The sequence below is a fragment of the Rhinolophus hipposideros genome, assembly GCF_964194185.1.
Source record: "Rhinolophus hipposideros genome assembly, chromosome: 13".
NCBI lineage: Eukaryota > Metazoa > Chordata > Mammalia > Chiroptera > Rhinolophidae > Rhinolophus > Rhinolophus hipposideros.
In genome coordinates, this window is record NC_138059.1 from 29,163,626 (window position 1) to 29,185,714 (window position 22,089).

A 22,089-nucleotide genomic window follows, 5' to 3' on the forward strand; every position below is an offset into this window, starting at 1 on the left:
CCAAAGAGACTCAATAACTACTTCCCTGAAAGTTTAGTAATCAAGATCACTTTACCCCTCAAGTCTGATTGGATCGAGGTCAGGAAACACAAATGTCAAGTAGAGCTAACCGGCAAAAGTAATTCATATCAAAATATCTTTCTCTCCTCAACTTCTCCCTACATAATACCAACAAGTCAACAACACAGGTCGTATTTCCAAAAGCAATTTTAGATGCACTGCCCTCCTCAATTGTCAACCCCCATTCTACCTACTGATTGCCCTAGTTCATCAAATACTTTGAAGATCAGTAAAGGCACCCTAAATTAACATCGACCTTCCATCCTTCTGGCCCAAAGACAAATTAACAGAAACAGTAAGCAATTAGATTAGGAGCACTATTATAACAAGGAGCAAAAATAAATTACTAATTTTTTTTACTAATTAAGTATTTATTGAGCATGTATTATTTGCAAGAAGTAATGAGATTAGAGAAACACTGGATTTAAAATACTGTTACTTTTGAGAGTTCAGCCAAAGTACTCCATATTGCTGCCTCAGTATCCATTTTGTACGGCCAAGTGGCCTGCAGGAGCTTAGAAATTACACCAGCCCCTCCCTCAACAACAGACCTAAGTAACAGCCTGGGAAGTCACAAGTAAATATAACTCCCGCTGATATCACCCTTGTGATAAGCACTCTCCCTCACTGCGCAGGGCCTTCCCTTTGTGTACCCTTTAGATAAGACACTCCTGAAATTACCAAAACCCCACTCTCTTTGATTTAAATTGACCAATCCAGACTAAGCCTAGGAACCCCAAAGCACTCCACTCACAGACCCTAGTAAAGGCACGTGCCCTAGTTCCCCCTCCACCTCTCTCCACATGGCCCCACCTCCGCCAGGACCTGTGAGTAATAAACTTCTCTATTTCACTTTCCCTCAAGGTCTTTTGTTGAACAGTGGCTCACCATCTTATGACATCCCCATCCCATGACACCCTGGGGCTCTACTTAACAAATGTTAATTTAACAAAGTTAAAATAGTGATCTTATCATAGTAAGCAACACAGGATAGAATGGAAGGAAAGGGTTATTTTATATTATAACGACGTATCACTAAAGATCAGCCTATTTTAAATGAAGCAAATGCTAAAGTGATATTCCATAAGAAAAACACAAATCCAAGTACAAAAGACAGCAGTGATGTCAAAGCCATCTTTACAAAGCCATTATTATAGAGAGCAAACTTGATGTAAATATTAGTTTCTAGCTACAGAGAGATCAGAAGTAAGACTATTTTATAGGCACTAAGGTAAAGAAATGTAATATACAGATTTGAGGGGAGGCATTACTCTGCAATAAAATTAATAATTTCTGTTTGAAGGCTTTAGCAGCTGAAGGCTCTTAAATAAAAATCTAGAGAAGACAGCAAGTATTCAACTGGAACAATGCTAAGACACATAACTTGGAAAAACACTTGTAAATGTGAATTCACAAATAGATCCCAGAAAGAACTATGGTAAATCCTTAGAATACTGCTTTTGGAAGGACCTGACATCCATTATCATAAGCTGTATTATATGTAAGATTGTCTTACATGAGATTGTGTTTCAGAGGACAGGATGTAACTAGCAGAAATTCAGTAACAATTTTAATGGCCTTCTATTGTATTTAATATCCTTATCTATAGATACGTTTTGCAGTACTTTTTGTTTTTATAGCTAAGTCATTCACTTTATATAGGTCAATATCAAATCATGAAACATTAGCTTACCTCCATTGGCCAACAGATTCTCCTGAACTTTATCTTTACTATCCTCCAATACATCAGCCATATATTGAGCTACTTTCTTAACCACCCTTGGGAGAAAAAAAAAAATATATGATTTTCAGGAAAAAGACCTAAATTTCATGCTATACAATGAACACATTACATAAAGACATGAATTTGACTACATATGTTCCCATTGTACATATCTATATAATATAGAAAAGTGGGTATTAACATCTATAAATAATACTTTAAAGATAAAATGGACAAAAATTTTGTTTTACGCAAAACAAAACTGAATAAAGTGTTAAAGAGACTACATGAAATATGTTTATTAGTCTGGAAAAAAGGTAATGGGAAGCCATCTATAAATATCCATGTACTACAAGCTGAAAAACTGGGCAATGGCTCTGAATGCGAGGACCAAGAAGAAAGGAGGAGGCAGGGAGCGGGCATTCATCGGTTACGCACTTTCACTTACGATGAAAGGGATCCGGCAGGCAACAGAACACAAGCAACAGTAAAGATGAAGAATGAGGTCCTACATCATTTATTCATTATTGTTTTATTGGACATCGACTCTTTGCAAGGAACAATCCCATACAGGAAACCACAGTGCCAAAACTACTGAGTCACCTAGATATAGGTATCACCTTGTCGATCCCTTTATTTTATAAGTAAAGACACTGGGTATAAAGAGAATAAGAGACTTAGTCACAAAGTCACAGAGCCCCAAAGACAATGGCATATCTGTGGTGTCTTGATTCTAGAGTCTGGTGTTTTTCCCCCATTCCGTGTGTGCCTCTAGGCCCTGGGTGGGATTCAAAAATATACAAGACAAAATCACTAGCTTCACAGTGCTTAAAGTTGAATTGGAGAGCTATCAAAAAATAGAAATGACTAAATACAAAGCAAATGCTGGTTAAGTACCAGCTGAGATTACCAGGGTACAGGCAGAGGCGCATACAGGAAAAAGGGATCACTTCCAGCCACTGTAATCAAGAAAGCATCATGGCTCATGAGCAGGGCCAATGAGGACAGAAATGGTTTTAAAAGGATGACTAGACAGGAAGAAATTATATTCTTGCCACAGGACATGATGAGTCAAGCTCAGGAGAGGTAGAAAAGCAACTGGCAGTCAGAATAATGAGGGCCCATACTGCCCAGAGCGTAGTGCTGAAGAGAAGGGGATGTAGGCTGGGGCCAGACTGCAGACAGATAGATAGCCTCTGACGTCAGACTTTAGAGAGAAGTGTAACATGGTCAGAACAGGGCTTCAGACAATCACTCTGATGACTGTATGCTCAGTGGCAGGGAGGGTAAACTGGAAGACAAATTAAGAAACTCCTGCAACAATAAACAAAAAAAGGAAAAGAGAAACTCCTGCAACATCAACCAGTAAGGACCAGAAAAAGCAACTGAAGGGCTACATTTGAATAACAATCCTATACTGAATGACCTCAACTCTAAGAAAGTGGAACAATGTCACAAAAAATGCCATAAGTCTTCAATATGCTTAAATTGGGATTTGTACATACACTTGGCTGTGTCTCCAGAATTCACCTATTCCTTCAAACCATTATTCCCACATAACTTGATGAACATCTTGTAAACAGAACCATTTGCTATGGACATTCAAAAATGTGCAAACGTTTACCACAGAAAAAGTTCAGAGTGTACCTGGTGTCAAATCTATAAACTTAACATTGACTCAGAACGTCATAATCTCCCTATGGATCTCCACAAGCCTATCTATGTGCCAGTACACATGCGCACCTTAAAAAAAAACTGCTCTAATGACTGAAAAAGTATAAACTATCATTTATTCCACATAGTACAATGTTCAGACTTTAAAAACTAAAACGTTTACATCTCTAAGCTACCATCTGTCAATTGTACCAAGGCCTAACAACTACATGATTTTTAAATTCCTCACATCTTTCAGGAAGGCTGATGAAGACAAGATTGCATAACAGTGCAGAAAAGAACGGCTGGCAAACTGCACAGGTTACTTTCAATTCTACTAATCAAACTACATTTGCCCTCAATACTTTCCAGACTCCTTCCCTAAAATGTGACCAAAATTACTTTCCAGATTCCTTCCCTACAAAATGTGACCAAACTTTAAACTACATTCAGGACATTCCACTGCCCATTTAAAGAAAGACCTATAAAGCCATCGAGGTAATTAATGAGGATCCAAATAAGTGTTAATAATTATGTTCTCAGGAACCACCCTTCTCAATGGCTCTTTGGTTGTCATGACCTGAAAATGTGATGAGGTAAATGGGACTGTAGGAAAGACAATCAGCTCAGGGATGGCAACCACAAAACGTTTCCTCAGACTCTTTTAATTAAAAACCTATATTCAAGAAACCAAGAGATGATTCTTACCACCAATTAGTTCTTTGAGAATATCATCAATAATTACTTTCACATTTGCTCTATATGAATGCATGGAATTATTAACCTTAAAGTAATTTGTTATTTTTCTTTCATCCTCTCTTTTCCATTCTTATTGCCAAGTGCCTGGTCTTAGCTGAGGCTTTTAATCTCTTTTGCCTAATCTACTGTAAAACTATCTCCTAGCCGGCCTTTCTGGCTCCAGTATTAAAGATCATTAGTACATCTTCACATCTGTTCATTTCCTTATTACATGTTGTTAAGTTAAAAAATCTCTCTGTGAAATCTCAGACTCTATTACCAGAGCCATTGCATTTTGGTGGCATTCTGAATTCTATCAATTCAGAAAAGCGTAACAGCATAAATGGGAAACCCTTCTGTACGGATTACGAGAGTAAGTCCCCTACTATTCAGGCCTGTTTCCTTAAAGCTTTAATCAAGGTACATTTCTAAGATTCTCCAAAATTCTGTATTTTACAGATCATACCTATTTAAGTATGCCCTAAGTATTTAAAAGATCTCCATTCCAAAAGTCAAAGGGATTGTACACTAACCAAAATGCAGAAAGTTAGCAAGGATTCCATACCTAACTTCAGTAACTGTATTTCAAAAGTGACTAACACCGAAGCTTAGAAAAATTCTAATAGAACTGAATTCTGAAAACAAACGCATAACCATCTTCAAATAAATGGCACACCACCCCATGTTCACGAATTGAAGACTTACAACATTATTAGGATGGCAATACACCCCAAATTGATCTACAGATTCAACACAATCCCCATCAAAATTCCAGCTGACTTCTTTGCCAAAATTTGACACAATGATCCAAAATTCATGTGGAAATGAAAGAAACCAGAGTAGGCAAAAAAATCTTGAAAAACAAAGTTGGAGAACTCACACTTCTTGATTTCACTTACTATAAAGCTAAAATAATCAAGACAATGTAGCACTAGCATAAAAACAGAACTATGGGATAAAAAGAAATATGAACCAGACTGAGTCCAGAAATAAACGCTCACATTTATGTTCAAACTGATTTTTGGAAGGGTGCCAAGACAATTCAATGGAGAATCGTCTTTTCAACAAATGGTGCTGGGACAACTGGCTATTCACACACAAAGGAATGAAGCTGGATTCCTACCTCATACCACAGACAAAAATTAACTCAGATCAAAGACCTAAATGTAAAAGCTAATACTATAAAACTCTTAGAAGAAAATATAAAACTGTGTGACCTTGGATTGGTATAAAAACTACAAGCAAGAAAAATAAACTGGACACCAAAATTAAATACTTGTGCTGCAAAGTACACTGTCAAGAAAGTGAAGATAAATCACAGAATGGGAGAAAATATTTACAAGTCATCTGATAGGTATCTAGAATATGTAACTATTACAATTCAATAAAAAAGGCAAATTAAAAAATAGGCAAAGGATCCAAAATAGACATTTCTCCGAAGAAGAAACACAAATAGCCAATAAACACATAAAATAATGCTCAACACATAATCAGCCATCAGGAAAACAGAAGTAAAAAACACAATAAAATACTACATACCCGCTAGGATGGCTATAATAAAAAAGATGGATAGTAACAAGCATGGTCAAGAATGTGGATAAATTAGAACTTTCATACACTGCTAATGGGACTGTAAAATGGTCCAGGTGTAAAATGGTCTGGCAGTTCTTCAAAATGCTAAAAACAGTTACCTTATGACCCAGCAATTCCACTCCTAGGTTCATATCCATGAGAAATGAAAACAAAAACTTATACACAAATAATTCATAGTAGCTTTATTCATTCTAGCCAAAAAGTAGAAATAGCCTAAATGTCCATCAACTGCTGAATAGATTAATAAAATGTAGTATATCTACACAATGAAATATTATTTGGTAATAAAAAGCAATTAAGTATTGATACATGCTACAACATGGCTGAACCTTGAAAGCATTATGTTAAGGAAAAGAAGCCAGTCACAAGAGACCACATATTGCATGATTCCAACAAGATGTCCAGAATAAGCGAATCTATAGTGTCAGAAAGCAGATTAATTAATGAGCTGTCGGGAGCAGGGAGTAACAGCTAATAGGAACAGGATGGTGGGTAGGGGTAATGAAAATACACAAATGTTGATTGTGGCTGCACAACTCTGTGAATATACTAAAAATCACTGATTTGCACATTTTAAATAGGTGAATTGCATGGTATGTAAATTATACCTCAATAAAAATTATTTTCACACTTCAAACAGGTGTATTTTATTGTATATAAATTATATCTTCATAAAGTTGATTACAAAGAAAAAAGAATCATCACTTTCTAAAACCATTCCAATAAGCAGAACATACATGTGATAATAAAGCTAATATTCAGGCAGCCTGATAATTTTGCCCTAGTCTGTGCATGTAAGTACATTACCCTTCTACAAATGCATCCAGTTTAGCCAGTTCATCCGACAAACCAACCAAGACATCTAGTGTGCCAACCTAGAAGGGAAGTATAGCATTTTATTACTTAGGTGTCACCTTTTTTATTTTTATTTTTTTTACAAGATGATACAACATCTTGATTTGAAGGGTCCATAAATCTTAAGTTCTCCATTTTTCATTTCATAATGTGCAAGTGTGGTTAAAACATGTTTGCCAGACATTTCAAAGCTATTTATATGTACAAAATAATCCTCTAATTCGTGGGTACAACCACCGTTTAAAATGTGAAGGTTCTGTAACGGCAGGCCTGTACTGCCCGGTGACGGTGAATCATTCGAAGCTGCTTTACAAACGCAGCTCTTAACAGGGGTCCATGACTGCGCATCAGAGAGCTCTATGCAAATTGAAGCTCTATGCAAAACTGCATGTGTGTCAGGGGTCAGTGGAACTGTGGCGGCTATGTGTGATGTCGGAGGGGTTGTAGATTGGGGAGGGGGGTTCTCACTTCATGAGGGGTGTAAATAACTAGTACATTGTTTTGTACACCTGAAACTAATAACAAAAAAATTGTGTGTAAGCGAGCACGTTTGGGAAGAAATGTCCACAGTCCATATCGGTCTCTCGAAGGAATTCATAACTCCCCAAATACTAAGAACCAGTAATTTTAAGTATTTCTTACATAAATGAGTGCTGTGTATAACTGCCTCACTTAGTTAACCAGCAAAATATAAATATCATGATCTTTTCCTTCTTTACAAAAGTTCAACTGATTACTGGCAGTCTGCTTCACTTTGGGGCTGCTAGGTTACTGATCATTAATAAATGTTAAATAGATTAACTAGATTAAATAATTAGGTTAGATCTGCCAAGTATGATTAAACAGGTGCAATGGTAAAACATTTACATTAGTGAGCATTATATGAATTTAATATGAATGAATTTAATAACAGAAAAATGATATTTAGGAATATATTACTAAGCTTTTTCACTTCTTAAAATCATTAATTGTGAATGTAATATATCTTTTCGTAAGATTTCTCACTGCAATTAAATTACAATTTAGAAAAGCACCAAAGTTTAGAAAAAATATTTTGTTTTGACGTTTACTTCTAAAATCTCAATTTCCTCATTATCTAAAATCTGAAAATCGGAAAGAACAAGATAGGTTTTAAATTATGCCAATGGCTAGAGAAGAAACCTGGATATCTTATTTCTAACCAAAAAGTAAGCAGAGACACGCCTGTCCTCCCTTTCATGATGAACTCACATACACTATTTTGCACAGTGCAGTTTTACCTTTAAATCAGGAATGTTGAACTTGGAAGTAACGGCAAGATTATTGTTCTTTGTAGTTGCCGCATGCAATTTCTCCCATGTTTGCTGACATGTTTTCTCCCCAGGAGCAGATATAAGCCAGAACTCAGTCATACTTGTCAACAGGAATTTCTTCCAAAATCAAGAGATTCTGAAATATAAAACAAAAAAATAATTTAATATTATTTGTTTCTAAAGTATTTCAGAATCACAGGATAAATATGTAGAGCTGTTTCAAAACTAACACTGACATAGGATCCCAAGCAAAGTCAAATTTACTTACCTGGAAGTAAACCCATGTTAAGCGGTAAAAGGTGATTTGTTTATAATACTATGAAAAAGGGATGATAAAGATCTAATACATGCATACCTAATTTTTTTTTAAATTACAAAACATCCTAAAATGGCAATTATTCAAGAAGTTAGACTACTCAAGATACCAACTACCAATAGTTTCATTCCACAAAAGTCAGAGACATTAATTTATAGGTTTATCGTAAACTTTAAACATAAACCAAATCAGAAAATTAAAAAAAAAGATGCGTAACTTTTACCTTTGAAAAAGAATTAATTGACTCAATACATTTGAACATTAGCCACCAAATAAATTGGCAACTATTGGCTATCTGGTGTAGCAAATCTTACAAGATTAGCCAAATTGGTGGTTAATTTTAATCCATATTCAACTTTAATCCATAAGGAAATCTCCTCAAAGCCCAGGCATATACATACTAAGCTACCATCAAACATTTACAAATTTGCCAAAAAAAAAAAATATCTTGCTAATCAGCCTCGTATTTAAAAATATGACCTTTTTGGGAAAGGGGAATAATACGACACTGATAGAGCTGAGTGAGAGAGAGGCTATGGCTCTCCTTTTCCAAAGATTTCCATTAAGACATAACCAACTCCCTTCTATAGTGTCTCCCTCTTTCTTTCCCTCCCTGCCCCACACACATGAAGAAAAAGTCCAGAGCCAAATTTATTCAGAATCTAAGTATTTAAAGCACACAAACCCAAAACTAACTCATAAAAACGAAAATACAACAATATCATTATTTCCACTTTAATATGCCTTCATTAGAACAAACTAAATACTATAAGCTTTCTACTACCACTGCTTGTTTAACCTATCCTGAAACTTGGAGTCTATTTTAGATAGAAGATAACTATTTTACAAAGTTGCCTGGATAACAAAATCAGATAATGAACTTTATAAAGAACTTGATAAATTTAAACATTCTTTAAAATGTAAATCATAATGGATTTTTCTAATTTCAGAAGCCCGCTGTAATTAAAGTAATCCTACCTAGTCAGTACACAACTGACGGTGAACTTAACATAGATGCTATTCTATATATTTGTTATTTCTTTTCTTGAACTTCAGTTGATAGCGCATCTACCATATACCAGGTACTGCTCTAAATGTTTTATGCATCATCTGGGTCTTCCCAACACCTCTATGAGATGCATATCATCCTCCCCATTTACAATGAGAAACAAACTCAGAAGTTACATTGGTATAAATTTAGACAGTGATGTTAAATGAGTATCTCAAGAATTGTACTCTAAGATGATTTTTCCACCCATACTGACAAAATTGCACTAAGAGCTACATTCAAATGGTCAACAAACTAAACATAGACTTGTTAGTTGATGGCTAGACCAGAAAAAGCACTCAGTCTGGCCAGAGAGCTGTACAGCTTAACTGGCCGACCCAGGATGGAAGCCACTCAAAGCTCCAAGTTCTAAGGAGGTTATCCAAAGATAAGCTTTGATTTGAAAGCAAAAGCAAAAACAAAACCCTCACCAGCCTACATGAAAAATTTCAAATGTTAATCTTACAAGTTATATAATTCTATCCATATTCTTTTCCAACCTGATTTTTTCACTCAACCTATTTTTAGAATTAATCACAATGATTCACATAGATATACTTCGTTTTAAATGCTATATGGTACTCCATGAGCAAACTAAAATTTATTATCCATTTTCCTCTGGAAGGATATTTATATTGTTTCACATTTTTGCTATTATAAACAAGTCTGCCAGGAACAACTTTGTAACACATATCTGCTTTTGTGAAAGAGTTTCACCAGCACAGACAGGAGTAAAACAGCTGAACTGAGAGTATGATAATGTGGTAGACTGTCTTCAAAGATAGAGACAACAAGTCTTCCCATGCTCCTATGCAATGTGACTGCCACTCCCACCATCAAAAGGTGGAGTCTATTCGCCCTCACCTTGAATCTGCACTGGCCTTGTGATTTGCTTTGACCAACAAAACACATGGAAGCCATACTCTGTGGGCCCAGGCCTCAAGATGCCCTGCAACTTCTACTTTCTTTGATGGCTACCCTTACACTACCATGGAAGCAAGCCAGTCTAGCCTACTGTAAGATAAGAGACCACATGGCAGAGAAATGACAACACTTAGCTGACAACCAGCATAAAGTGCCAAACATGTGAGTGAAGCCATCTTGAAACTTCCAGTCCAGCCAATGTCCTGGCTGAATGCAGCTCCACCAATGAGTACAGGTGAAACAAGCAGAAGAACCACCAAGGCAACCCACAGAGCCAAGAGAAATAAAAAACAAATCACTGTTTTAGGCACTCGATTTTGGGGTGGTTTGTTATGTTTCATGAGATAATTGACCAAGACCATCATCAATTCTATTGGGTATTCTCAAACTGTTCTCCAAAGCAGCTATCAACAAAAGTTCCCACATAATATACGTTGTTATATACTTACAGAAAGTACAAAACATGCATAGGAAAAAGGGTCTTTAGCTGTGTATGTAAAATTTTATTTCCTTAAAAAAATATCTGGGCAAATGTGGCAAAATGTTAATACCTGTTAAATCTGGGTAGTGGGTACGTGGATGAATGTCTGTTAGTCTGAAATATTTGAACTTTTCCTGTATAATGGAAATATTTCAAAATTAAGTATTTTAAAACCTGATACAAGAATGTAGCTTACAATAAATTAAAAAGAACAATGCTTAGCAAATTTATTTAAAAAATAGATTTTAGTGAACTTTCAAATGAAATGGCCAGAGACTAGTCTAGTTACCAAATTAATCCTCAAAACACAATTTTTCTGTTTTAACTCTAGTGGAAATGCTTTCTAATATGTTTATATCTCTCCTCTTATGACCAAGTATAAGATATTGAACACAAACCTGTTTGATGCTTCAGGATTTTTTTACTAAATATTTTCAGGTCAGTAACAACTCTAATTGTGCAATGTTGCAAAGGTAAGAGCTTGGGCTATACCTGTACTAACACCAGAACGTATCAAAGTTGCTTTTTAACTGAAATTCAAATTCCTAATGAAATGGTGTGGGTCTATCACCTGCCTTCCTATCATCCCCGGCTCATGTTCTCCACTGCAAGGGGGCGGATGAGGGGAAGGTGGTGGTTACCTCACCTAATTAGGCTGCTCTAACACTGGCTACATTTTCCCTTTCTTTTGACCACTGTGGCCTTGGTTGTTTCCTTCTCTCTGGTCTCCTCCACCTAATAAGCCTGCACTTATCAAATCTAGTTTTCTTTAGCCCAAACACCAATCACAGGACTACCTTACCTGAAACTTTAAATTCTCAGCTGAACGCAGTAACATCTTTAAACCTCTTTTAATAATCCAGATTTTCTAAGTCATAGCAGTTTTGTAAAGTTGAGATTTTATTGCAATTATTTATACAAGTGCTTCTGTTAAACAAAACATATTTGATGACACATTTTATACCTCCTCTCTCCCCAAAAATGGCAAGTGATGAAATCAATTGTTAAGTTCTTCCTGAGGATACTGTTAAATTATCTAAACTGCAGCTTCTTCAAAGACTGTAATAATATGAGCTATTAATTACAGTAGATGTCACTATCATGCCATCTAGATTCTAGGAAATCTTTTTCATCCAATAGGTTTCCAAAGGATTTTAAGAAATCAGAAAGAGGACCCCATTTTCTTATCAATAAATACTTGTCCTACCCTACTTCACTGAGCTTTTATCAGGATCAAATGAAATAATGTCATGATAATTCTAAACAAGAGTCCAGAAATGTATAGGAAAATTATAGAAAGTTCTCTAATTCCATCTTTTAACAGGAGCCCTCTCTAGAGCCTGTTTGGAGATAAGGATGACATCTTCTATGTTTGGTACTGTCTTACACACTTCTCATATGTTACCTTAATTCTCATGCCAGCCCTATAAGCTAGGTAGTAATACTCAGAGAGGTTAGTAATTTATCAAGGACGCACAATTCGCAGATGGGGTTCAATTCTCATTGTATTTGACGGTAAAGGCCACGTTCTTTTTATTGTTATGCTAGGAAAAGAGAATGTTCTGCACCCAAGCCGACTTGAGCTCTATCTGAAGAGAGATCCACACATAACCTAACCCTTTCACCCTATGTTTGATTCCAGGCCCAGTGAATTCTGCTAGATAAAGAGATCTGGGCTCTTTCCCTTTTCTTTTCATCCAGGATCATCACCGTTTCTGAAACGGCATCAACCAGCATCCAAAACTATCTTATCTCCTAGAAGAAACCATGATTCCTCTAAACAGAAAAGCAAATTTTTTTCTTTTTTTTAAATGAGAGATTCAAGAGACCTGGAGATCAAGAACCCAAACTCTGGAGTTTCACAATAGTTAAAGCCTTGACTCTATCCCCTTACTAGTTTCCTCCTCTGTAAAGTGTAGTATTACAAATCTCTTCACAGAGATACTGGAAGGAGTGAATAAAATGATGCACTTCCATTTTCTCCTTTCCATTCAGCCTCCCTTCCTGGGGGGTGATTGTATTAGCTGCTGCCCCAACGCATTCTACCTCTGAAGGATCGTCCCAGTATCCCAGGTGGGAAATATCTTGTTTACTTAATATCTTACAAATGCCACTATTATGCACTTATCATACTAGTCTCCCTCTTGTTTTTTTTTTTTTATAACATACTTTGGTCTCCACCATACTGAGAAATCCTGAAGGGCCAGAATCATATCATCACTGAAGCCCTAAAAGCCAACATACACAATTCCTGCCAAAAGGAGGATATTAATAAAGACTTATTTTATGAATAAATCAAATGTAATTATAACAATGACTGAATTAATCAAAAAGTGTGATTAGAGGAAAAAATAAAGGCCAAGAGAAATATTTAATCATTTTTTTTATTTAGAGTCATAAAACAAATCCTAATTTTAGAGTAGTTTATAAATTAAAAATTGGTAAAGTTGCCGATTACTAAGTGTTTGTCTTTTATTTTAAGGGTGAAAATAAAACATATTGTCAAAAATATAAAAGAGAGGGCTTGAGAAAAGAAAACTTACCTGTACTTTAGGCAAAGCCATGGCCTCAGTTCTTCTATCCCCTAGTCAAAGCTATAGTCAAAACTATCAAAAGAGCCTGACGGGAAAGAGAAGCTACTTAAATATCTAAGGATAAATATAAGAACTGCAAATGAGGACATCATCAATAAATGTTTTGCAAATTCCCGTTTTTTCTGTTTTTAAACAATGTCCACTGTTACCCTGTCACCTATGCAGATCACATTAAAAAATTTCTCCTTGAAATTTTCCAACAATTTATCTTTGCAGATGAACACATATATATTTTGGTCTGAAAAGGAAATCCGTGTTGCTAAACGCATTTCCCATCTTCTCTCAGCTGCACGGAAACAGCCATAATTGGTGTCCACTGGTTGTCATCTCACTAAGAACCTGGGTTCCTCCACCTCTTCTAACTACCTGAAATAATTTGTTTTCATACCTAATTATTTCCTTTTGTTTCATCTTGTATTTTGGAAGTCAGGCAAACAATAGAGGCAAACCATATGTTACACAAAAGAGAGATGATTAAAATGGCATACCAAGTAACTTGGAGTTCCGGAAGATCCACATCTCAGTCCCCCCGCCACATGTATGTGTAAGTGTGTGTGGACACACTAGCTTCTTTTGATGATCTGATCTACACTCAAGGAGATTCCAGTCTAGATGCTGAACACGCTCCCAAGTATCTCCAGCTCGAGCCCCTCTGCTGCTTCTAAGGGCCGTACCCAACAAGCCTGCACAGCTGACTACAGTAGGACATCTCCACTTGGGTGTCTCGAAAGTATCTAAAACCCCACATTTCTAGTCAAACCCATAATCTCTTCCCTCAAACCTGGTCAAACGTATTCCAGTGTTCCTTGAGTCAGTACAGTTAGTACTTGAAACATCAGACAATTAGAATTGTCAAATGTCCTCAAGATAGCAGCACTAATACTTACTGGGCGCTTCCTATCTACTGGCACTAGTCAAAACACTTTACATGTATAAACTCATTTAGTACTTTTAAAACAACCCTATCAGATGGGTAGTAGTTACAAATGAAGAAACCAAGGTACAGAAAGTGCCTCATATATTATATGAGATATATAACATGTATCACATCATATATATGAGAGCATATACTGCATGGTAAACACGTATTATATGCTCTTATAGCACTTTCTTTTTAGTATTTCCCTGAGGGACGCTTTTTATTCTCTCTTCCAAATAAAATAACTGCCCATTAGGATTAGTGGAAACCCTGATAGTTTTTGCTTAGAACTGTATCCTCAGTACCTGGCATAGAGGCTGGTATGTAGAACCTCAAAAAGTATTTGTTGAATATTCTTGAATGAATAAGTAACTGCGAGGATTAAATGACATAAAATACCTGGCTTATAATTGTTTAGCTCCCTTCACTTCCCCGTTATTTATCAAAATCAACTTTACTGAAATATAATTTATATACAATAAAAATGTAGTTTTATGAGTTACTGACATCTGTGTAATCACCCCCAAAACCAAGATTAAGAAAACTTCTGTCATCCCAAAACCTTCCCTCACACCTGGTCCCATTCACTCCCTACCCCACTGCCAGCCCTGGGCAGATGCTAATCTGCTTTTCTGTCACACTATAGATTACTTCTGCCAGATCTAGAATTTCACTGCAATTTCATGGAAGTATACGTTATGTACTCTTTTGTATCTGGCTTCTTTTGCTCAGCATGTCTTTGACATTTGTCCATGTTGAGCGTATCCTGTGGTACTGCTTAGTATTCCATTCCATGAATGTACTAATTTGCTTATCCATTCATCTGTCGATGGACATTTGGATTGTTACTGGTTTGGGGGCCATTAACAAGAAAGGTGCTATGAACGTTCAACTACAAAGTTTTTTGTAAAAATATTTTCATTTCTCTTGGATAAACATCTAGAAGTGGAATTTCTGAATTGACTGATTAGCATATATTTAACTTTATAAGAAGCTGCTAAACTGTTTTCCAAAGTAGTTATAACATTTTATATTCCCACCAGCAAGTTCGTTTTACCACCTGCTCATCAACACTTAGTTCTGTGACGTTTTCAATTCTCATGTTTAATTTATCAATTTTTTTCTTATAATACATGCTTTCTGTGGCATAAGAAAAATGTGTCAACCTCAAGATCACAAGGCTTTATCCTGCTTAGACTTCATTGAACTTCTTGAATCTATATTTATAGCTTTCTTCAAATTTGGAAAACTTGTATCCCTTTTCTTTTTTTTTCTGATTCTCTTTCCCTTCTTTTGAGAAAAAAAAATCACGTTAAGCCACCTGATATTGTCCAACAGGTCAATGAGATTCTATTCATTTTTCAGTTGTTTTTCTCTCTCTGTGCTTCAGTTTGGATACTCTCTTGCTGTATCTTTTAGTTTGCTGACCTGTTCTTTGGACTTCTCTGCTATTCATTTCATGAAGTAAAATTTTCACCTTAGATGTATTTTTCAGATTTGTAAGTTCCATTTTTCAAACCTTCCATTTCCCTCCTCATTATGTTCATGTTTTCTGTTAAATCACTGGGCACACTTATAATTCACGATGTTACACTGATGATCACTCGATGTTAAGAATGTTGTACTTTGTTCTGACAGGTAGTCAAGTCACTTGAGGATCAGCGTGATCCATTCAAGGCTTGTTTCTAAACTGTTCGTTTGTGACTAAGGCTTCACCCCCGGGGGCTACGTTAGCTCTAGTACCGTGTTTCCAAACACGGTACCAAGGTCTGACCTTCTAGGGATTCTACTGAATGCCCCAGGTATTCAATAAAGGATTCAAAAGCCTCAGCCCCACAAGCCTGGAAATTGTTGCAAGCGCTGTAGCGATTGTTTGCTGGCCCTTCTGCAGAGACCCCTATATAGATTTCTGGTGTTTTGTTTTTTGTTTTCCTGTCTATCTAGTTCCCTCCTCTCTGCCCACCTAACCTACAAATTCTAGCTAAATAAGCCCTCCCCAACTACAGTCTCAACTCAGCAACACCAACCTGCTCTGCTTGCTTTCCCTTCTTAAACCATGGCGCGGAGAGTGGCAGAAAGCCGGAGGGATTGAAGAGCCCACTTCATGTGCTTCCTATCTCTCTGTTACTGTACTACCTATTGTCCAATGTCTGGAAGTAGTTTTTTCCTGTATTTTGTTCAGTTTTCTAGTTGTTCACGGTATCGTATCAGTTATTCCATCTTGGCCAGAAAATGAAGTCCCATCTAGTTTTGTTGTGTAGACTGTTCGTGAGTTTTTGGTTTTGCTATCTAATTGCTCTGCTTGTTTCTATGTAGAGATTCCAGCACAACGTCCCAACCTCTCTCAGCCCCTATGCTTTAACATTACTCCTGTTTTCTAAACAGGAATAACAACAACAATATGAAAAAGGTAACAAGTGTAGGCTGAAAGACTACAGTATTATAATACTGTATTTGTGAAGAACGAAGACACAAGGAACATGTACTGCTTTGGTAATAAGGGGGAACAATGTTCCATTTCGTTAAAAATAAAAAGAACAGATGCAGCTTGAATAAATGTCCCACACATATGCACACGTCATTAATTTGCAAATGTATGGCATGCTATCATGCTTGATAAAATATAAATTCATTTAAAAGCATTAATAAATATATAATAACTTGCCATCATTGATATGTACTCAATCTAAAATTGTATTACATGAGAGCCCCCAAAATTTTTGTGATTAAAACAAGAGGGGGAGAATTTCTGAAAGGCAGTTTGTCAATATTTATCAAGAGCCATAAAAATGTGCACACACTTTGGCCCAGCTTTTCCAACTTTAAGAAAGGAAACAAGGACATGTATAGGTATAAACATTAAATTATTTTTAAAAACTGTTAAAGATTACCTCCTGGGAGTGGATTATGAATGCTTTCATTCTTTCTGTATATTTGTTTCTTAATTTTAAAATAATGAATTAATATATGTAAAAACTACCCTCCAAAAAACCCACACTTTTTTAAAAAAGGTAGGGTGGTATCTTCACACTTGAAAATACTGAAAAGTTTAGAGACCATTAAATGGCATGATAACAACGAACCCTGGAGAGAGAATACAAAAGAGAAGGGCAAAGCAGGTTAGTAGTAGCTATGTCTGAAGCTCCAGATCAAGGTTGGTAATAGCCTTTCTATCTCATTGCCAGAGAAAACCAAAATGCCAACCTCAGGAAGCACAATGTAATAATGCCCAGAGCACTGCACTGAGAATATGAGGACTTGGAATCGAATCCCAGTTCTGTATATCATTGTCTGCATAAATTTCATTTGTAAAACGAACAGGCCTGGATTATGATATCCAGGATCTTTTTCTGCTCCTATATTCTATGAATCTATACTGGGTGAAACCCAAGACTCTTTTTCTTCTATTTTCTTATTAAGTCCGTCAAGTAATTCAGATGATCAGTCAGGTGTCAGAACTACTGTACTAAAACAGACATTTCCATGATTATATAGTGATTGTTACAAGAAATGGCAAATATACTTTAATAAATGGCTAAATGTTGTATCATCATTATCAAGAATCACACACGACTGGTAGTCCTACAATACAGAAATGATTTTTGTTCTATGGAGTTTAGAAATCTTAAATATACCAATCCACTTTTTACAGGCTTTCTGTGGAAGCTTACAAGCTTAAAAAGTGAAAAGCAATATGATACATGAAATCAAGTACACAGCAAAACAAAATCTGGGTAAACTCCTGCTCTGCTCAAGAATGCACAATTTATTTTAATTTATGAAGCACAGAATACAGAGGATTTTAAATGTTGGGAAAATTTTTGTAATTTCTGGTAACGCTAGATAAACTGGTAGACATGCCAAGGAGGGCACTGGAACCTGTTACTGAAAGTACTGACGAGAAGCTTCTAAGCTCCCAGAGACTTCCTCTGCCACAGGCAACTCAGCAATGACCCAAGGGGCAAACAACTCCTTCCACGCCAGGGGATTCCCTGAGTCTACACTCATAGCTCCCAAAAAGGTACTTCCCTTTTCTTTCAGGCTGGTATTTTAGAATAGGGACTGGATCACAATACGTTTTCTTCTCAAAGGGGCTAATATCTCTAACACAATGTATTCTAGCCTGAAATTCATGAAGTTAAAGACTAAAAACATGTTAGTTTTCCTCAATACGTCACTCTAGTAAGCTTGAGATTGTTTACTGGTAACCACAACTTATTGAATATGTACTATGTAATAAGCACTTTAACATGCTAAGCAATTTTGTACTTAGTTCCTCCAAAGATGTTCTCACTACCCCCACTTGCTGATGAGAGAACAGTTAAAGCAATTACTTGCCCAAGGTCACACAGCTAGTGACTGCATCCACTTTACATGCTGGTTTATTTAAATACTACTCTTAACTTGTATACTCCCAACATCTAGGAGAGTGCCTGTCATTAACAAGCATTCGGCTATCTGTCCAACAAATAAATGATGGCACCACATATGGTGTTTTGCAACCAAATGGTACCTCTTTCCTACAAGAGGAGTTTGGAAATAAATATATGGCAGCATTTTAGGTCATCCCACAGTGAGGGTCACTATCGGAATTTAGTGGATGGGGGCTAAACAAGGGACAATTCTGTCCAAATGCCAATAGCACCCACAGAGAAATACTAAACTATAGGCTGGTTCATAAAAAACAAACCTTTCACGGTAAAGTAATCCACCTGCTAATCAGCTTAATTTATGGGTAACTTCCTATTCATTAATAGTTTGCTCAAAAGCTACATCAATATCTTTTTATATGACACCATTTTTGCACTTACCTGGCATTTTATTTTCAAATACACACACACACACACACACACACACTCTCTCTCTCTCTCTCTCTCTCTCTCTCTCTCTCTCTCTCACACTCACACACCCCTCTTTTTAAAAACAGAGCTAATGCTCCATCTTTTATCCTCTGATGGAACCAAAGCATCTCTCGTCGAATGCCCACCTGGCTCCTTTTTGAACTCAGTAAATGTACAGATTTGTACAATGATATACCATTAGAAGTAGATTTCCCACTAGAAAATAACTGTTTCATTATCAAGAATACAGATTGAAATTTCAAGTTTCAAAGATCACACGTGCCAAAAGGAAATTTTAGACTGCCCTGGTTCATTGCCTGAGCTCTCTTTCCAAGGGCACTCTACTATGTCTTAAAAACATCGATGAAATGGGAATCTAACATGAATTAGTTTACAACTGAAGTTGTATAAAAATCCACATCCAAAGGGTGAAAAAGGTTTACTTTAACAGACAGATTAGAATATCGGCAAGAATAAAATGTAATTAGGAGGCACTTAGTCAAAACTGTATGTAGCTACCCCTAAGCAGAAGTTCAAAAGGAAGACTGACTGTTTAGGGACAGAGGGACTACAAGGAAACCCTTTCGCAAAGGTAAGTTTGGCATTCCAGTGTTGCTCTTTGGCCAATGGAATTACTTCAAAAGTTGTGGGGGTAAAAATCAGAGAATCAGATTTTTGAAGCCCAAGTTTCTTTTTAGGTTGTAAAAACTAATGTAAACGAGGCTCCTAAAAATAAAAAACTGAGTATTTCCTGCCCAGTTTTAAAATCAGAATTACACTAACTACCTAGCTCTCAGCATTTACCTTAGTCAGATCCCGAGTACTGTTTCCTTAGGTTTTATCTAGTTCCTGTGTAAGACATAACAAGAGAGAAAACGATCTGGGAGTGCTGAGACACAATCCTGAGGCTCAGTCTTCAGCACATTTGAGGCCTGTTTGTTGCCAAAAGAACTGTGATTGACAACCTGAGCATTTTCCGTTCACCTTTATTGCTCATCATTGCCTCCAGCTAAACTGTAAACTGAATAGCTTTACCCAAGCTTACAGAAAAGCAGTTTTTAAAGCTCTGACCACCACTGCCAAAACACCTGAGCTGTCCTACTAGAAAAAGTTCAGTAAAAGTTCTGAATCAAACATTACAATGCACTTCAAGAAACTCACCTTTCTCTCTAGATGTGATTGTGCTAAGTACTATGGAAAGGAACATACGCCAGCAGTCAGAAGACTCTGAAAGTTAAGCCAGACTTAAATCACTTTATCTGTTTCTCGTTCCAAAGTCCTAGATAGGTTCCTATCTATACAATGAATAGCATTTTCATCTACTTACTCTCAAAGACCTATGAGAACAAATACTAAAGGTAATCGAGTCCTACCTGTGACTAACTACTATTCAATAAAATATATCCTACTATTCAATAAAAAAGGTATTCTGGAGTAGATGACATTATCAAAGCATAGTTTAGAAAGCCAAATAGATGTTTGCAAAGGAGTCTCCCACCAACCCCAAATTGATCCAGCCTCCCCTGTGTATTTCTGGACTGCTTAGAGGGTAGTTATAACAACCCTCAGTGAAGGGTGCAAATATAATCTAATCATTCTTTCCCTTCCCCACCTTAGCCTCTCTAAAAGTGAGCATAGTTAAACATTCTCCTTAATTCCTTAGGGAAGAAATAAGGCATCTTGCCTTCCAATCTTTCAGAGGCCCTTCGCTTCCTACAGGAAACAGTTTAAACCGTTGTGCCATCTCTTGCTGGCATCACAACAATGCGATCTCCCCTCATTCACTTTTGCAGCCTCCACATTCCCAACAAAATTTTATTTTCCAACCCACCTCTGACTCACTTCACTGCCTATAATCTTGATTGGCTTCCCTCTGCTTTTAGGAATAAAAGCCCTGCTGGGCCTGACCCCAGCCTTCCCCCACCTGCCTCTCTCACACAGCTCCCTCCCAATTCCGCGATGCTAGTCCTCCGACAACTTCTCACAAACTTTATTCCTCCTCTCATCTCAGGGCATTGACATCTGCTGTTCCCTCCGCCCGGAATGTTTTCACATACACCTTCACATCCTTGTCAGATGTCAGTTCAAAAGTCACATCCTCTGAAAAGCCTTCTTCGAACCTTCTGCAAAGGCCATGTCCTTTATAAACTATTTCACTCCACGGTTACTCTCCTTTGAAGCAAATTTCACACTTGCATGGCTCTTTATTAAAATCCATCTCCTCCGCTTAACTATAAGATCTACGAGAGAGACCCTGGTTTCTCAACCCTAGCACCAGCACAGTACCTAGTACACAGTTCAGTACATATCAGTCAAATGAGTAAGCAAATAAGTATCGTTCAAGTCTTCATTACCTGACCCCAACTTTATTTCCCACTTCCCTGCAATTCAAATCCACCGCCAACCTGGTCTTCTGGCTCCCCTGGAAGCACTCTTTTTCACCTTCAGGCCTTCAAATCCTGTGGTTTTCCATGCCTAAAAAGTTCCCCCATTTCTTTCTACCTGTTCAAATCCCACTGGCTTGCCCAGACCCAACTCGTCACCTTTCCTCCACAACAGTTGTTGATAGTGCTGGTTCGTACATGTGTGTCTGCCCCGTAACTTCAAAGCACTCAGCGTTCTCTTTCAGCTAATGGCATATAACCTCACTGTACTTCAACGTGTCGCGTGTGTGACTTATGTCCCCGACACGGGTGCAAGCTCCTAAGGCTGGCCTGTTTACACCTCATTTCTCCCCTCCCAGAGCAGTGCTAAGCAGTAAGCACTCAACCAAGCGTCTGGTTTTCCCCTGACATACCAGAGTTTTCCTCTGGCTTCCCCTTAAGCTCCCGTTTCTCCGGTGATTCAATTTGCCGTTTGTGACTCTCCCCCTCAAGATCCTTTTCAGAGATTTCTTGCCTACCCTTCCCCCACTCTAATGAAGAATGGTTTCAATTCTCTGGATCCTAGTTCTTCCCGTCTACAAGGGTTCCGCGTCCTCTGTTGGGACCCTCTGCCTGCCAGGAGGGGCTTCTAAGCCCTGGGAACTGCTACCCCTCATCTGGGTCACTGT

General features: G+C 37.2%; 1 protein-coding gene across 1 annotated transcript in view; it reads right to left on the bottom strand.

The window, feature by feature from the left end:
* The window catches only part of ATP6V1C1 (ATPase H+ transporting V1 subunit C1), a 35,630-nt gene that overhangs the window by 12,950 nt on the left and 591 nt on the right, over positions 1-22,089 (bottom strand). The window contains exons 2-4 of the mRNA XM_081070300.1: positions 7,882-8,050; positions 6,575-6,642; positions 1,754-1,839 (exon numbers count right to left, since the gene is read on the bottom strand). Coding sequence (XP_080926426.1) covers positions 1,754-1,839; positions 6,575-6,642; positions 7,882-8,013 — 286 coding nt within the window. The 5' untranslated portion in view covers positions 8,014-8,050. The remainder of the gene's footprint in view (positions 1-1,753; positions 1,840-6,574; positions 6,643-7,881; positions 8,051-22,089) is intronic.